Raw genomic sequence first — 17898 nt, 5'->3', positions numbered from 1 at the left:
CTCCGGGGTCATGGAGTCCGGCTTCAGACCTGATGTCTTGGGCTGCATGTTCGTTCTTCCTCTTCAACCCACGTTCCTGTCTTTTTATACTTTGGTGTTCATAAAATGCTCAAAAGCCAACAAAAATATGTCTTCGATACTAGATAGGATTGCAATTATTTTGCAGTAGCCCAGAAAAACGGGTAGATATGACACGGCATTGACGGATATTGGCAATAAACAGATCCAGGAACCCGGGTGTGCAGCGTTCCTGTGGGGATCTCTGTTAAAGGGAACTTTGTGTTCAATAATGTGGACTGGTTGTGTGTCTCTGTGCTCAGGCCGTGTACTCCCATGAGAAGGTGAAGATGGAAGGGACTATCTCCCAGCAAACCAAACTCATTGACTTCCTCCAGGCCAAAATGGACCAGCCAACAAAGAAGAAAAAGGTCTGGGGACACACAACTCTTAGAAGCAACCTTAAGCCTTCCAAAAAGAAATGGTGTATAGACGTACTGAAATGATGTTGTATATATTATCTTAAACGGTTTTTCCACACAGCTCTGTGTGTGTGTGTGTGTGTGTGTGTGTGTGTGTGTGTGTGTGTGTGTGTGTGTGTGTGTGTGTGTGTGTGTGTGTGTGTGTGTGTGTGTGTGTGTGTGTATATATTATATATATATATATACACAGTATATATATTTTTAGAAGCATGAATCAGTATGTTTGGGGATCAACAGCCTCTAGTCCACCTCTCCTCCTCAAGTCGATTCAGGCTCTTTGTCCAACTCCCCCTCAGCCTACCTCTAGCGGAGCAGACCTCTCTGAGTCCCTCCAACGTGGTTTCAAATGCCTCTCCACAGGGTATATTCGGGAGGCGCCGGGAGGACGTGGGCACCACCACCAACGGGGCCCTGATGCCGCTGCCCCCGCCGCCCCCCATGCCCCTGCAGTACGGGGACATGAAGCTGGCCCTGGAGAAGGAGCGCTCCCGCTGCTCGGACCTGGAGGAGACCCTGCAGAAGATGAGGATCGAGCTGCGCTCCCTCAGGGAGGAGGGTAGGCATCCCGGGAGGAGGGCAATGTCCTGGGGGAAGCATGGTGGGAAAAGGCTGAACTCTACTGTAGCGATCTGCAGACCATGGTCAATGTCCTGGGGGAAGCCTGGTGGGATAAGGCTGAACACTACTGTAGCAGTCTGCAGACCATGGTCAATGTCCTGGGGGAAGCCTGGTGGGATAAGGCTGAACACTACTGTAGCAGTCTGTAGACCATGGTCAATGTCCTGGGGGAAGCCTGGTGGGATAAGGCTGAACACTACTGTAGCAGTCTGTAGACCATGGTCAATGTCCTGGGGGAAGCCTGGTGGGATAAGGCTGAACACTACTGTAGCAGTCTGCAGACCATGGTCAATGTCCTGGGGGAAGCCCGGAGCAATAAGGCTGAACACTGCTGTAGCGATCTGTAGACCATGGTCAATGTTCTGGGTGAAGCACGGTGGGATAAGGCTGAACACTACTGTAGTAGTATGTAGACCAAGGTCAATGTCCTGTTTGAAGCCAAGTCGAATAAGGCTGAACACTACTATATCAGTCTGTAGACCAAGGTCAATGTTCTGGGTGAAACCTGTGACGCCTTTGTGGAATGGATTTGACCATCTGCCAGGTCCGCCCGGTGATGAAACGGTAACTGAATTGTTGTGACGTCCTCCTTTCTCCCTCGGTGGACGTCGCCGGTGCAGCAGCCCACTTCAAGGCCCAGGAGCACGCGGGCCCCTCCACCCCGGCCCAGGCCCGGCAGCAGATCCTCATGTCGGCCATCGTCAAGTCACCCGAGCACCAGCCCAACCCCAGCGGCCTGCTCAACCCCTCCACGCGCTGCAAGGAGACGGCCACGCCTGAGGGTGAGTCCACCGTGCAGACGGCCCCTCAATCAGGCCCGCCGTCCTGGGCCCGCCGTCCTGGGCCCGCCGTCCTGGGCCCGCCGTCCTGGGCCCGCCGTCCTGGGCCCGCCGTCCTGGGACCGCTGTCCTGGGCCCGCTGTCCTGGGCCCGCTGTCCTGGGACCGCCGTCCTGGGCCCGCCGTCCTGGGCCCGCCGTCCTGGGCCCGCCGTCCTGGGCCCGCTGTCCTGGGACCGCCGTCCTGGGCCCGCTGTCCTGGGCCCGCCGTGCCGGTGGATCGCCCAGGCAGACGGAGAGCAGGCCGCCACACCCGGCGTTCACACGGCTCTCCTGGGATAACGTGGTGGATTGGATTTAGCTGCCCCTGCTCCACATGCATTGAAGCCCTGTGTACACTGAAACGTTTTTGTCGGTGTTGCCCACACTAGGAACAGCTTATTATTAGCAGATAATGGACGATTACTTGGTTAGTGGAACATGTATCAAGTCCTTTTATTTAGCATATGCAGAGGTTGTGCACAATCAAGGAGTACCTTTATAACATAGGCTACATGCCCCCGTTTCTGAAAGAAACCGCTGAACGGCAGAGTAGCTTAGGGAACACAACTTAAAGTTTAGACTTTTATTTGTGTCATCCTAGACAGGCTGAATTGTTATGCCAGGTGTATCAAAGTCATGCCATCCTCCCAGACACATAACGGCTAATTCGAGATCCTTGCTGTCCCATCCACCTTGTAGCCAGTTCCCCCCCAATGTAAGGTCAATCCGTTCCCATTAGCCTGCCGATGTCAGGAGGTGAGGCTGTCCCACTTGTTCTAGTTTGTCTGTGCTATGATTTGCATTAGAGTGTCCTCCTCCTTCTCCTCCTCACCTGAATCAATTCAGAAGCCACTCTCCTTCTCTTTCTCTTCCCCACTCGCTTCCCACAGAAAAGAGGAGGGTCACCTTTGAGAGTAAGTGATCAGGTTTCTGTCTGCTCGCTCGTTATGCGCTCGCTCGCTCTCTCTCTCGCTCGCTCGCTCTCTCTCTCTGCATCCCCCAGTGCACTAGAGATGCTTTCATGGACAAATTTCAAAGTCCCTCATTTTATTTATTCATATTTACCATTGTAATAAGTTGTGGATGTCATGAACATAATCTCATTTATTACACATCACATCGAGAACCAAAACCATATTGGTGTGTCTAATGCTTGTCATACTTTTATTATGTTCAAGTCATGGTGCATGAAATGGGCCATCTCATACTGTATGCATAAAAGGCACACTCCAGACTTGTATAAATATTTATTCCTTGAATAATTCTCGATTCCTTTCCCCTTGCAATGGAACTAAGGCTAAGCAAGTTTGTGTGTGTGTCTCTGTGTGTCTGTCCGTGTGCCTGTGTATGTGTGTCTGTGTCTGTATCTGCGCGCATGTGTATGTGTGCGTGTGCGGGTGTTGCAGAGTTTGGCCGGCGCGTGAAGGAGAGGATGCACCACAACATCCCCCACCGCTTCACCGTGGGCCTCAACATGAGGGCGGCCAAGTGCACCGTGTGCCTGGACACGGTGCACTTTGGACGGCAGGCCGCCACGTGCCTAGGTCTGGATCTCTTCCCCCCCCGCGGGAAACCCTTAAAGATATTAGAACCATATAAATGCATAACGCTTTTAGTGGCACTTATCCCTGGAGCGCCGCATTGCCGGTTCCACCCACGCCTCATCACTGATGTAGAGGACTGTGATGATGATGGAGAATGATGCCTCTTTTTTATAAAGTGTAATTTAGCAAACATTAATTACACATGAAAGGAAACCGAAATGGATCTCCCTCTGGGGCCACTTTGACACGGAGTCTGAACGAAGGCCCCCCGTTTACCCGTCTCCGCAGAGTGCCACACGCTGTGCCACCCCAAGTGCTCCCCGTGCCTGCCGGCCACCTGCGGCCTGCCCGCCGAATACGCCACCCACTTCTCAGAGGCCCTGTGCCGGGACAAGGCCAACTCCCCCGCCCTGCAGGTGAAGGAGGCCAGCGGGCACGTCCGCCTGGAGGGCTGGATGAAGCAGCCCAGGTACCGGTCTTCACCACACCCACCTTCTGCCCCCCCCCCCTTCCGTTGATATGCTCCGCCTCGCCCTGTGACAGTTCCTGATGCGCGACATGGCGAAGCGGAGCAAGTTAAGCCCTTGAGGAAACTCAGGACACGATTCTCATTGGCTGTCGGCATTGTCCTTCACATACATTGTTGACATATATTAACATCCATGAGTTTATTCAGTTCCCTGCGGTATAGACCTCTGAGCAATTGGTGTGAATCAGATTCTAAGTAGAGTTCTATTTCCTTTTCATTTCGTCAGTCAGTCACTGTTCATGCTTGCATGTCAATCAAGACCTCTTCCTCAGGTCAAGAAGGTGGTTCTTGACACAGTAATTCAACGCTGTGTCCCTTCCATATGGAAAGGCCTGGCTCTGTGCGACCAATGGCTAAATTGCTGTTATTATAGTGTATTATTACAGTATGAACACGTGTGTGCATCGTTTGGGTCTTGTGTACAGGAACGGGAAACGCGGGCAGCAGGGATGGGAGAGCAAGTATGTGGTGCTGGATGGTACCAAGGTGTCCGTGTTTGATGGCGAACCCAGAGAGGGTCAGTACTTATCCACTTGTCTTCAGCAGTTCTCTCTCTCATGTCTCCATAGGTACTGTACCAATTATATCAAAAAATACTGAACTAAGCTAACGGCTCTGGGCTACGTGAAGCCCAGTAGACTATAGGGCACAACACTAGTCTCTTGGTCAGTTCCACATATGTAGGGATCTAAGTGTAGATCCGACTTGGCAGGATGAACACACGGCTGCGTGTGTGCTAACTGAATGCTGAGAACAGCAGACGGATTTAAAGGGCTGTCACAGATGGTGCAAGAATTTGTCACACAAAGTGTGTCAATTAGACCATTTCCGTTCTCATCAGCATGAAAGTCAAAATGAATAATGAGGTTTTATTTTTCTTGCTTGCCTCACAAAAAACAGTAGTGGGGGAGAAACGGATGACTTGAATTTTCCAATTTAGTCATGGACTAAGACAGCAGGGAGTGAGACAACTTTGTGTGTTTGTGTGTGTGTGCTCACCCCAGACTGTGCCAAGGCGGAGGAGGAGTTTGAGCTGTGTCTGCCTGACGGGGAGGTGAGCGTGCACGGTGCCGTGGGCGCCTCGGAGCTCATCAACACCGCCAAATCAGGTAGCGCGTCCATCTCTCCCGCCCCTCATGCTGCTGTACTGCCTTCTGCTGTCTGTCTGGGGGGGGGGGGGGGGGGGGGGGAACCCTTCAATCTCCTTCCTCCACCGACTGTAAATGACTTCCATAAGGCTTGTTATCCCACAGTGAGCAGTGTTGACTGATGAGCTCTGCAATGGAACTAAGGCTGTGTGTGTGTGTGTGTGTGTGTGTGTGTGTGTGTGTGTGTGTTTGTGTGTACATGCAGACATCCCCTACATACTGAAGCTGGAGTCCCACCCTCACACCACCTGTTGGCCCGGTCAGACCCTCTACTTCATGGCTCCCAGTTTCCCAGACAAGCAGCGTTGGGTGGCGGTGCTGGAGTCTGTGGTGGTCAGTAGCCACGCCTCCAAGGACAAAGGGGAGACTGAGGCTGTAAGTACCTTGTGTGTGTGTGTGTGTGTGTGTGTGTGTGTGTTCGAGGCGATGCGTTGCACGGTTGTTTCACAGGCACGATGGGCAGCCCCCTGCATTTTATACCCAACATTCGTCTTGAACCCCCAAGGTAAATGGATTTGAACTCGGCGCTCGAGTCATTTTTGTGGGTACCACGATTGAGTTATAGCGTGGTCGCTGGGCCATGCCACCACGTTCGAAACAAACATGTGAGATCACGCGGACGAGGCGTCGACGTCTCTTATCGGTTCACACAGGGTCGTTGTGAAGCTCTCGATCGTGTGCTATTGGCGCCGACATTGCGTGAGATCTTTGAAAACCAGCAACGGAAACGATTATGGCACAAAGAAGGCAGGAATGGAACGTCCGCCTCCCAGTAGTCTTTGTAGTAGTTAATCTGTCATTTTCAATCCTTAATTACATTTGAATGAATAATACGGCACCTCTTAGAATGCATAATATAGAGATGAACTAGCCACTCTGGGGCAGCAGACTAAAGAAAAGGAAATGATTCTCATTTACCGAGATCAGTGGTGGTTCTCACTATATCCAACCCTCGCGAGCCACCTATGGGCGGTTAGAGCAACTACAAGTTGGCGCTAACGCCAGGGCTTCACAAACAGGGGGTCGGCGCTGCCGCTTGGTTTTGAAAGCAACAGCCAGCCAGCCTTCACTACTGTTTCCTCCCCACTGCTTTTCTCTTTCTCTCCTGTCTCATTCACTCTCTCGTCATCTCATCCTTTACATCCCTGTTCTACTCGCCATCCTCGTCTCTGACGTCATCGCCCCCCCCCCCCCCCCCCCCCCCCCCCCTGTGTGTGTGTGTCTCCGTCCATGCGGGGTTGCGTGGATCATACTGTAGGCGGGTGTTGCTAAACGACAGAAGAGCCTGTCCTCGCTGGTCCAGGTACAGTAACGCTGGCTGCACGAGCGCTTGGGCTAAGGTCCCCCCCGACCCAGCATGCAGTAGCTCTGCCCCGCTTCAACACATACCACTACTGTGTATGTACATCCTGACCCTGTACCAGGGCTCCGCAATGAGTCCACTGCTGCCCCTTTTATAACATGTTGACATGTGTAAAAACACATACAGTTCACTCCACGGTGCATGGATGTGAACTGGAACTGGAACATTGGCCTCCCTGCTGTCATATGCTATGTCATGCATGATTCTCTCACTGGCCATGCACTGCTTCCATTCCCCCCCCCCCCCCTCCCTTTTTAAAGGACAATAGAGGTCTGTGGGATCCGACCATCGTCAACGTTTCTCCTGGCTTAATTAAACATCTGTACTTTGTCAGAAGGACGCCCTTGTGCAGATTCTGCAGACTAACATTAAGCTTTCGACGACTGCCACGAATGTAATCAATGCCAGTGGAGCACTTCTGTCTTCTGGGATGGGTGTGCGTGAGTCAGTCGAGGATCATGAGTACGCCCTAAGTACTCTCATCACAAAGGCTGGAGTGCTATGTTGTTGTTTGCCTTCATGGCAGTATTGTGAATGCTGTTTGGTAGTATCTGTAGTAACTTTGACAAATGATGTTGGTAATTTATGTTTTAGTGAAGCCAGGGGAGACTGATATGGTGTGATCACCCAGAATGGTGTTGTCCTTTTTAACTAAAGCACAAGACCCACTGTCTCCCACACCTTCCTCCTCCTCTTCTTCCTCCTCTGTGGGTTTTGCTCTTGATGTTTTGCTCTGTTTTCATCGCTGAAAGTAAGGTGGTCCTTCCATACCCTCTCATAGGCTGTGCTTCTGTGTGGGAATTGTATTTTCACTGGAATGTGTCTGTTTATTTTTTTATATTTTTGCGCTTTTATTTTGTACTACGTATTCATCATTCTCTAGCTGAACTAACCTGTATCTTGAAGAAGACATGTACTGCTGAGAGCAACGGAAGGTTTTATGGAAGTAAAATGTATGCATGGATTATTTACATGTCCTAAATATCAATGATATGATTAATATTGTGCATAACCAGAGGAGCATAGCTTCAGAGAGTCCTAGAACAGGGTCAAGGGTTAAAGATGGCTGACTCTGTGACTCTCCCCCGCCCCCTCCCCCCTCTCTCTCTCTCTCCCTCTCCTTCGGTCCTGGTAGAAACTACTGGGCAACTCTCTTCTTAAGTTGGAGGGCGATGACCGTCTGGACATCAACTGCACTCTGCCACTCACCGACCAGGTACTAGGAGCTCACACTGTAGCATGGACATGGTAGGGTTGTTTTACCCCAGTTAGCTAACGCTCATCAGGAGGTAACTTACAGTGCGTGGCATGATGCGATCTGTTGACTCCTCCAGAATCGACCAATGTGGATCACTATGATGTTGGTGATTATAGACAGCGGAAGACACTTATGTTATAGAAATTAAGTTTGGTATGACATTAAGTTATCTAAATTATTAATGCACTAGTCACTACTGCTAGAAGCTTGTACAGAGTAGCCACACCCTGTCTACTGCATGTGCTTGACAAAACAAATCCTAGGGACTGCAGTATGAGTCAGTGCCCCAACCCTGACGAGCCGTCCTTTCTCTCTCCCTCTCTCCAGATCGTGCTGGTTGGGTCTGAGGAGGGTCTGTATGCTCTGAACGTGATCAAGAACTCTCTGACGCACATCCCCGGCCTGGCCTCCGTCTTCCAGATCCAGATCCTGAAGGAGTTGGACAAGCTGCTGATGATCACAGGTGGGTTTCACTGTCAGACTTTAGGTTTTTTACCTTAGGTTTACAGGTCCGTAACACATCAGTACATTCATTCACATGCACTCCACATTCATTTACGAATGTCTCTTCAGTTGTGTTTAAATGAACAGTGCATTGTGTTTTGTTCTATATTATTAATTATATTACTCATGGCCTTATTACAGTTGTATATAAATGATCAGTACAGACTCATTTATTCACTCTGCTACAGTTGGTCATTATCATCACAATACTTTCTAGAGACCTTCATCACGCTACAGGTTATTTCTTTATATACATTCAGGTTTATTCCTCTGCAGTTATATTTAGCCTTTCTCTCTTGCACCAATATCCCGACCCAGGCCCCCTGTGTGGCTGGGCAGTCTAACTTGGCATTCTGTGGCCATATTACTAGGGAAGCAGAGGGTGGGCTGATCTGAAGGCCGGATCTGGGTCAATGATTACCAACTTTAAATGTTTTACTAATCATCAGACACGGCTCCGCCGCGCTACTTTTACGATATAACGGGGGGATGATGATGTACCCCCTCCACCCTCTCTCCCTATGAATAACGCATTGTTGCTGCAGCGTAACCTCTCACTCTACTCACTAATGCCTCCGCTGTGTTTCCGCTTTAGTCGATTCTCGCTCTCCTTCCCCGTCCATTTACAGCGTTTTAATCGGCCCTCTTAGGCCGCCGATAAACGGGCTCTGAGGACGCCGTGCACTGCCGGGGAGCAGTCTGTGTCGGTGTAATAAATTGCAACGCGGGTGGTGGTACGCACATTGTGGTTGTCTGATGTTGCGTGGTGGTCGTCTCCAGGAGAGGACAGGGCTCTGTGTCTGGTGGAGATCAAGAGGGTGAAGCAGTCTCTGTCCCAGTCCCACCTGCCAGCCCAGCCCGACCTCAACGCCTGCATCTTTGAGACGGTCAAGGGGTGCCACCTCTTCTCCTCTGGCAAGGTACGCTCACCCCAACCCCCAACATGTACATCTCGGACATGTAGGGACATTGTCGGGGCAGGTGAGCATGGTGGCCAGTGGGGGGTTCGACTTCCAGCCGAAAGATACTGGGTTTGATCCCCGATATCCGGAGTCCTAACCTCTATCTAATAATAACTTATGTCTGGAATTTTTGTTTGTAGCTTTGGAATAGCTTGTTAACTTCATGAATCCCTTCAAACAGATCGTTATTTTCTTCTGACATATCATTGGTATCCATCTCCCCCCTGTAGATTGATAACGGAATGTGTATTTGCGCCGCCATGCCCAATAAAATCACCATCCTGCGTCACAACGAGAGCCTCAACAAGTTCTGCATCCGAAAGGTGAGTGGTTTCTGTTCCTGGAGAACGGGGAAGAACTCTAACTCTTACCCCATTTTTTAGTAGCTGACTAGTAGCTTGAGATTACCACATGGTTGCAAATGCCTTCTTTTTTTAAAGGAGCTTTACATTTTGAACTCAAAGCCGCAGATCATAACAGTAAACAAACCTCTGACAGGAAGCTCAATGAAAGGACGACAGGAGATGATACTTTTATGGCTCCTATTTAAATAATTGACCACATGTGTGTTTGTTCCATCTCCAGGAGATCGAGACCTCAGAACCCTGCAGCTGCATCCACTTCACCGGCTACAGCATCGTCATCGGCACCAACAAGTTCTACGAGATAGAGATGAAGCAGTATGTGCTGGAAGGTGCGTCATCGCTAGCACACCCCTGAGGGACGGAGACATCAGTGCACACCGATATTACAATTAGTTTTCCTCATTTTAATATTCAGCTAGATATGTTTGATTATTTCAGTATGCTACAAGGATTGAAATCGAATCAACCTGGGTACATTTGTATTTGATTAACTACTTATTATCAAGTATTTTAGCCAAGTAAGGTACTTTTTTCGAAAGGGATTTCCAGTGAAAATAAATGGATATGAAGGATACAAACCTACAGGCAGAGGTCGGACATTGATCATCACCGGAGCTCCAGCTCAGGGGCCCATCATCTTACCGCCGGGCCCCTTGTTCCTCAACAGAGTTCCTGGACAAGAACGACGTGTCGCTGGCCTCCGCTGTATTCTCGGCCTCCTCCCACAGCTTCCCCATCTCCATCATCCAGGTCACCAAGGCCCCTCAGAAGGACGAGTACCTGCTCTGCTTCCACGGTGAGGCCCTGCTCTGTCTTTCTGTGTGTCTGTCCGTGTGTCTCTGTGTGTTTGCGTGTGTCGAGGAATTGGGTTAAAATCGGCAAGCATTTTGCTTTTAACGCCCACACATGCATGCACGCATATACATCCCATTCTTTAAAGATTAGCGTTCAGTGCTTTTAAATAGACACGGGGCCTGGAACCGTTTGTCACGTAATGTTGTGTCACGCAGAGTTCGGTGTGTTCGTGGACGCCTACGGCCGCCGGAGTAGAAACGACGACATCAAATGGAGTCGTCTGCCCCTGTCCTTCGGTAGGTTACCCAGAGCTCCTGAGCCATGGTCCTGCTTCCACATACACGCGTCAGACTCCGTTACCTTAACACTGCACCTTATTGATTCCTGTTCTCCGTACCTCAGCCTACAGAGAACCCTACCTGTTTGTGACCTACTTCAACTCGCTGGACGTGATCGAGATCCAGGGGCACGCTGCTCTCGGGTGAGGAGAGTTACAGTAGCATGGTGTCTAGGCCGTGGGATGACGAGTACAGAGCCCGATACGTGTGTAGACAGAAGCGCTATGACTGCTGCCTTCAGCTTCAGGTCAGCTCATCTGATTCCCACTCTCTCCCACTCTCTCTCACTCCTCTCTCCCTACCACCCTCCAGACCCCACTCGTACGCCCACCTGGACATCCCCAACCCGCGCTACCTGGGCCCGGCCATCTCGTCGGGGGCCATCTACCTGGCCTCCTCCTACCAGAACAAGCTGAGGGTCATCTGCTGCAAGGGCAACCTGACCCAGAGCCAGGAGGCCGGCAGCGACCTGCAGCGCAACGGCTCCGGTCGCAGGTAGACAACAACGGCAACTGCTATCTCTGTTAACCCTTAGACTCCTCGCGGTACTTCCATGTTATTGTAAGCGCACATCTCCCTCCATAGCATTTTCATTTTTTGGTTTGATTTGTAAAGGCACTGAAATGCAGCCGCAGAAATGATTTAATTGTTTCCTTTGTTTTGCTTTTGTTTCCTTGGGCTTGTGGTGGACTCTTATTGCCAGACCACGCCACTAGCCCCTTGCTAACTCCTCACAGGTGTGGTGAGATGGATTAGGGTTTGTCGGAGGTGGTACAGGTTGTTGTCACAGGTGGTGGGCTTGCGGTTGTGGCCGCTTGAGGCGGTCTGATCTTGTAACGCTTAAATTTTGTCCCACTTCACAGGAGGAGGAGTTTATTTTTTATCTGTAACAAAGACTGAGGAAGTGATTTTTAAGTTAAAGTTGAACTATTATTCGTAATCATGTCCCGTATGTAGAATCAATAATAATATGTTTGTTAAATAAAGATATTCTTGTTTTTGTACACTTTTGTGGTTGCTCTTTGTCAACAAATGTATCAGGGAAAAAGTGATGTTTTTATTTTTGTACAACTTTTGTTTTTAACGTTGCGTTGATGCAACACTGTCCCTTACAACTCGTCAAGGACTTAACTTGTGATAGCAACCTGTGCGACCTCTGACCCGCTTAACTGTCCTTAAACCATCCCCGCTCCCCTCACCACACCGCCTCAAAGACCTCCCGACCACCACAGCCCCTCGCTCCATGCCATGACCCCCTCACCCTCCATCCACCCCTTGACCAATCAATGCCTCCCGCCCGCCTCTGTGTCACGGTCTCCTACCCCCCCCCCCCTCCGCAGTCCCAACAAGCGCGGACCCCCCACCTACAACGAGCACATCTCCAAGCGGCTGGCGGCCAGCCCCGTGGTGCACGGGGACCCCGGGACCCCCCACCGCTACCGCGAGGCGCGCACCGAGTTCCGCCGGGACAAGTCCCCCAACCGGCCCCTGGAGAGGGAGAAGTCCCCCGGCAGGATGCTGGAGGGCCGCATCGTGGGCTCCCCCGGACGCGCCATGGCACAGGACCCCCGCCTGGACCGCTCCCCGGGCCGCGCCATGGCCCAAGACCCCCGCATGGAGCGCTCGCCCGGCCGCATGATGGACGTCCGCCGGGAGAGGTCCCCCGGCCGCTACGAGGAGCGTCAGCGGCTCCACACGGGCTCCGGTCGCACGCCCATCAACCCCGTCAACAAGGTACCGCCGGAATGGGGGCTGGACGGTGATACATACTGATGATTATCATCATCATGATGGGGGCTGGGTGGTGATACATACTGATGATTATCATCATCATGATGGGGTCTGGGTGGTGATACATACTGATGATTATCATCATCATGATGGACTGGATGGTGATACATACTGATGATTATCATCATCATGATGGGGTCTGGGTGGTGATACATACTGATGATTATCATCATCATGATAGGGGGCTGGATGGTGATACATACTGATGATTATCATTATCATGATGGGGGCTGGGTGGTGATACATACTGATGATTATCATCATCATGATAGGGGGCTGGATGGTGATACATACTGATGATTATCATTATCATGATGGGGGCTGGGTGGTGATACATACTGATGATTATCATCATCATGATAGGGGGCTGGATGGTGATACATACTGATGATTATCATTATCATGTTGGGGCTTGGTGGTGATACATGCTGATGATTATCATGATGGACTGGATGGTGATACATAGTGATGATTATCATTATCATGATGGGGTCTGGATGGTGATACATACTGATGATTATCATTATCATGATGGGGTCTGGGTGGTGATACATACTGATGATTATCATGATGGACTGGATGGTGATACATACTGATGATTATCATGATGGACTGGATGGTGATACATAGTGATGATTATCATTATGATGGGGTCTGGGTGGTGATACATACTGATGATTATCATCATCATGATGGGGTCTGGGTGGTGATACATACTGATGATTATAGTCATCATGATGGGGGCTGGGTGGTGATACATACTGATGATTATCATCATCATGATGGACTGGATGGTGATACATACTGATGATTATCATCATCATGATGGGGTCTGGGTGGTGATACATACTGATGATTATCATCATCATGATAGGGGGCTGGATGGTGATACATACTGATGATTATCATTATCATGATGGGGGCTGGATGGTGATACATACTGATGATTATCATTATCATGTTGGGGCTGGGTGGTGATACATGCTGATGATTATCATGATGGACTGGATGGTGATACATAGTGATGATTATCATTATCATGATGGGGTCTGGATGGTGATACATACTGATGATTATCATCATCATGATGGGGTCTGGGTGGTGATACATACTGATGATTATCATTATGATGGGGGCTGGGTGATACATACTGATGATTATCATTATCATGATGGTTTTGGATGTTGATACATACTAACGATCATGATTATCATGATGGGGTTATGATGATACATACTAATGATCATGATGGGGTTATGATGTTGATACATACCGATGATTAGGATTATCATGATGGGGTTATGATGTTGATGCAGACTGATGATCATGGTTATCATGATGGAGTTATGATGTTCAGGTTATAATGTTTGATACATACTCAGGATCATGGTTATCATGATAGGGTCTGGGGGGGTGATATATGCTGATCATGATTCTCATGATGGGGTTATGATGTTTGATGCATACTGATGATTATGATTCTCATGATGGCGTTATGATGTTTTGGTAATGATGTTTGATACATGCTGATGATCATGATTATCATGATGGGGTTATGATGTTTGATACTAATGATTATGATTATAAAGAATGGGGTTGGTTTTTTATACATGCTGTTGATCATGATGGGTTTGGATGTTGATACATACTATTGATCATGGTCATCATGATGGGGTTTGGATGTTGATGCATACTGTCATGAATATAATACTTGGCTTATAATTATGATGCTGATAGATAGTGATGATCATTATTATCATGATGTTATTTATAAGTGCATGATGATGATGATTATGATTATAACATGTTTTTAAAGATAAAGTTGATCATGAAGGTAATCAATCTGCTGTTGATTGCACAAACACTCAAACAGTGTTTTTCAACCTGATGTGGGCTCACGGGAGAGATTGCTCACTTGAATGCTATAGATATTTGATGACATTTAAATACGTAATGGTAAAGGCTTTCATAAAGGTCCTGACCTGTATATGCTAACTAATTGCCTAATGCAGTAGTTTTCTACCTGTGGTACTCCAGGTGGTACGTGAGATTTTATTCTAGAGATATTGATACATTTACATAAAGAGAATAAATAATCTAGATCATTGAAAGTAAATATATTATAAATCTTGTCCCATAATTATAGTTTCATGGCTTGTTATTATTAAAAAAATAGTGCAGCTTTGTACATTCCATCATATGCTTTCCATAACAGTGTTTTCCATTTATGTTTTCTGTTCATTTGTGTTTGCTAAATAAGCACACATAAGCAGCGTTGCTGAATTTATCTTTCCATTGTTACTGGCTGGGGAATTCTTGCAGTAATCATTTTGTGTCGAGGGTGCCCTGGCACTATTTGCTCAACCACTGCCTGTGTATTTAACCATCCATTATTGTTTGTCATGAGAAGATCCGCCATGGATCCTGATGACAATTCAGTGGTACACCTAATGTCAAAGGTTGGGAACCACTAGCCTAAAGAATCTTAGCCCCAACCAAACTACCACTAATCGCTTGTGTGATGTCTCGATGTGCACACGTCTTACAAAATATATATGTGGCAAAACTGTTGATCAAACCAAATGTTCTCCATCTCCATGTGCTCGTGTCTACGCGTGTCTCAGGTGTGGGACCAGTCGTCCGTCTGAGCGTCTGCAGCACCAACACCACCACCTCCACCACCACCACCACCGTACTCAGCGCATCCGCCCTACACCCAGCTCTTGATCTCTGCAAGTGGGGGGAGGGGAGGCCGAGGGCGGGAGCGCAGTTACCCCCGGCAACGGCTCAGACGGCATGATGAAACACTGCCACACAATGTTTTATCTGAGAGGGAGAGAGCGAGTGAGCGAGAGACACCCACAGGACAAGCTGCTCGTCGAGAGAGCGAGACGACTGCGGTAAAACACAGATGTCATTGGAATCAGGTTGTATAATGTCACTAGCTTCACCTGCTGGGTGGTGGTTGACAGGGCGTAACGGGTCTCTCGCCCTTCGGTCGCCCCCTGCAGACGTCATGAAGGACTCCCAATAAGCACAGCTGTAGCAACCCTATTTTAATAATACATACAAGGAAAAAAAACAATGCCAAAATGCAATGGGTTCATCAGACCATTAGGCACTTTTAAAATGCAAGAGGTGGACCCTAATGAAAGCGATTCGTATGATTTGAGCGTTTTCTATCCTTCTCCCCGTCCACAAACAGCTGACAGTCGTGTCGGCAGCTCTGTGAGGCTCTTGCTCCAGCCAGGCCCTGACACGGCTCGCACACGCATCACAGTCAACCTATCCCAAACCCCCGTCTCCCCCTGAAGACGGCTGTTTGGTTTGAAGACGTTGAAAGGCTCGGCTGGAGCAAAAGCGTCACAGAATCCCTGCCTTGTTCATGCCCCCCCCTACCCTACCCCCCCCCCCCCCCCCCCCTATCCTTGGAAGATGTCTGCCCTGGCAAAAGGCTGCACCGTCCCTCCGCTACAGTCGAACAGGACCTTTCTTAGTCGTCAGAGCGCTCTACTTTGTTTGTACATAGGCAGACTTAATTTTATACGTACTGAGAAGGAATTTCAAGGCCGGAGAGGCCGTGTCTATTTTTGTTAAAGAAAACAAAAAGTGATTGTTATGTGTCCTCTTGAATGTCAAAAATTAATATTATTTTAAATATATATGTTCCGATGTCTTTGAATCAAGTTAGTGATTTTATCTTGAATATGCACTTCCATCTGTCAATGGCGAATATATATGCTAGCTATGAGGGAGGGGAACGGGGTAAAACAAAAAAATCATGAGTGAAGCTTACAACATAGTAGCATTTCTTTCTGTACCATGCTCCTCGATATTGTATATAGCCCAAATTGTTGTTAAAAGTCGAAGATGAACATAGTATTTGTTTTTACTGAATGATAAACGGCATGGGTATGTATATCTGAGGTGAAGGAGAGAGCTGCTTTTGCCTCGTCTAGGGTGTGTCGACACTCTCTCTGATCACTAAGAAGCACGCTAATCAAGGGAAGTGACTTTAAGACATGCATTGAACACCCCGATTCTCTTCTATTTGATTCCAGTTTATCCTGTGCACCTTAGCCACATGCTGAAGTAATGCCATTTTTATTTTAATGTAGGCACAATTCATTTGATTCAATGAATTGTTAAACGCAGACCAATTCCCTAAAAAAGATCTTTGACCCATGTCAATCAATCAATCAATCAATCAATCAATCATTCCTAGTATATATATATATACTGTAGTGTCCATGACAATGATCCACCCAATCACTTATAAATTATCATCAAATGATATATTTGATCTGTATTTTTTCCTGTTGAATATGAAAACGTGAGGTGCCATTGCTTTAACCATGCCCTGTGTTTGTACGCCCAACCCCACGACTTTTCATTTCATTTCTAGAAGGGAACATTTTGAATGTACCAAAGCCTGGAAGGCTGACGACCGGTGGTCAACATGTGTCCGATCAAAGGCGACCCCATCACTACAGATTGCACAACTGCTGTAATGGTATTCTGTTAAGACGTCATTCCTGTATTTGAAGGGGGGCTATCCGTTCCCTTAGGTGTCGCTGGGGGGGGGGGGGGGGGGGGGGTGTAAACGGGGGTGTAAACGGATGTAAATCTGTTAAGTATTCTAATGTATCTGTTGTCACCCTGCAAGGAGGCTCAGCGACACCCACAAGACTCGGCATCCCTTTAGTTAGATTTGTCTTTATCTTTTCTTTTCGCTCCATGACAAAAAGCTCGATATGATGTTGATGTTTGCTGATGGACGTTTTATTAGCGTCCATTGTAGAGTTTTTGTCACAGAATATAAAATATTATACCCAATTGTATGTTCTCTTGTGCTTCTTGTGGACACTTGTTGGGGGGGGGCGGGGGGATATCATTGCAGGCTTTGTCTGGGTTTGACTGATGGGCTAAACCTGTTTATTTTTTTCCAATCCATATTGCAGAATCTCTTTCAGCAGATAGAGCTTAGGTGGAGAATCTGTTTCGTATTTTTTATTTTTTTTATTGCATGGCTTTCTCTTCTAGCTTACCGTAGGCCTGCACATCTTAGGCGGCACAAAGGACAGCTGTTAAAGCGGTGTGTTGTCTCTTTTGGTTGCTGGTTTATTTCGTTGCGCTATTTATAGGCATCTGATCTCAGTGGCTGATGGCCACATATACAGTCACAGCTCCACTGTGACAATGGACCCCCATTCTAGATCCAATGCTGATCACTGATTGGTCCATAAAAGACTGTGTGTGTGTGTGTGTGTGTGTGTGTGTCTTCGTCAGGTGACCTCACAAACATGGCTGTGTATAATAAGAACAGGCTACACAGTAGAAACGCTGACGGCTAATACAGTGCTCCTCATACACACTAGAATGTGG

General features: G+C 48.3%; 1 protein-coding gene across 6 annotated transcripts in view; it reads left to right on the top strand.

Annotated features, from left to right (window-relative positions):
- The window catches only part of cita (citron rho-interacting serine/threonine kinase a), a 41476-nt gene extending 24127 nt beyond the window's left edge, over positions 1-17349 (top strand). The window contains exons 30-50 of one of the 6 annotated variants that reach the window (XM_060068859.1): positions 321-428; positions 840-1035; positions 1718-1879; positions 2807-2830; positions 3323-3460; positions 3749-3929; positions 4415-4506; positions 4994-5098; positions 5343-5512; positions 6396-6440; positions 7636-7716; positions 8086-8221; positions 9043-9182; positions 9455-9547; positions 9810-9918; positions 10257-10385; positions 10600-10680; positions 10787-10865; positions 11035-11217; positions 12063-12456; positions 15138-17349. In XM_060068859.1, coding sequence (XP_059924842.1) covers positions 321-428; positions 840-1035; positions 1718-1879; positions 2807-2830; positions 3323-3460; positions 3749-3929; positions 4415-4506; positions 4994-5098; positions 5343-5512; positions 6396-6440; positions 7636-7716; positions 8086-8221; positions 9043-9182; positions 9455-9547; positions 9810-9918; positions 10257-10385; positions 10600-10680; positions 10787-10865; positions 11035-11217; positions 12063-12456; positions 15138-15161 — 2670 coding nt within the window. In that variant the 3' untranslated portion in view covers positions 15162-17349. The other 5 variants (XM_060068860.1, XM_060068861.1, XM_060068862.1 and 2 more) reach the window with 5 other exon arrangements.
- The last annotated feature ends 549 nt before the right edge of the window (positions 17350-17898 follow it).

Source organism: Gadus macrocephalus, chromosome 13 (genome assembly GCF_031168955.1).
Source record: "Gadus macrocephalus chromosome 13, ASM3116895v1".
In the NCBI taxonomy this organism is placed as follows: Eukaryota; Metazoa; Chordata; class Actinopteri; order Gadiformes; family Gadidae; genus Gadus; species Gadus macrocephalus.
Note: the sequence above shows the minus strand (reverse complement) of the source record. Positions and strands in the feature narration are given on the sequence as shown.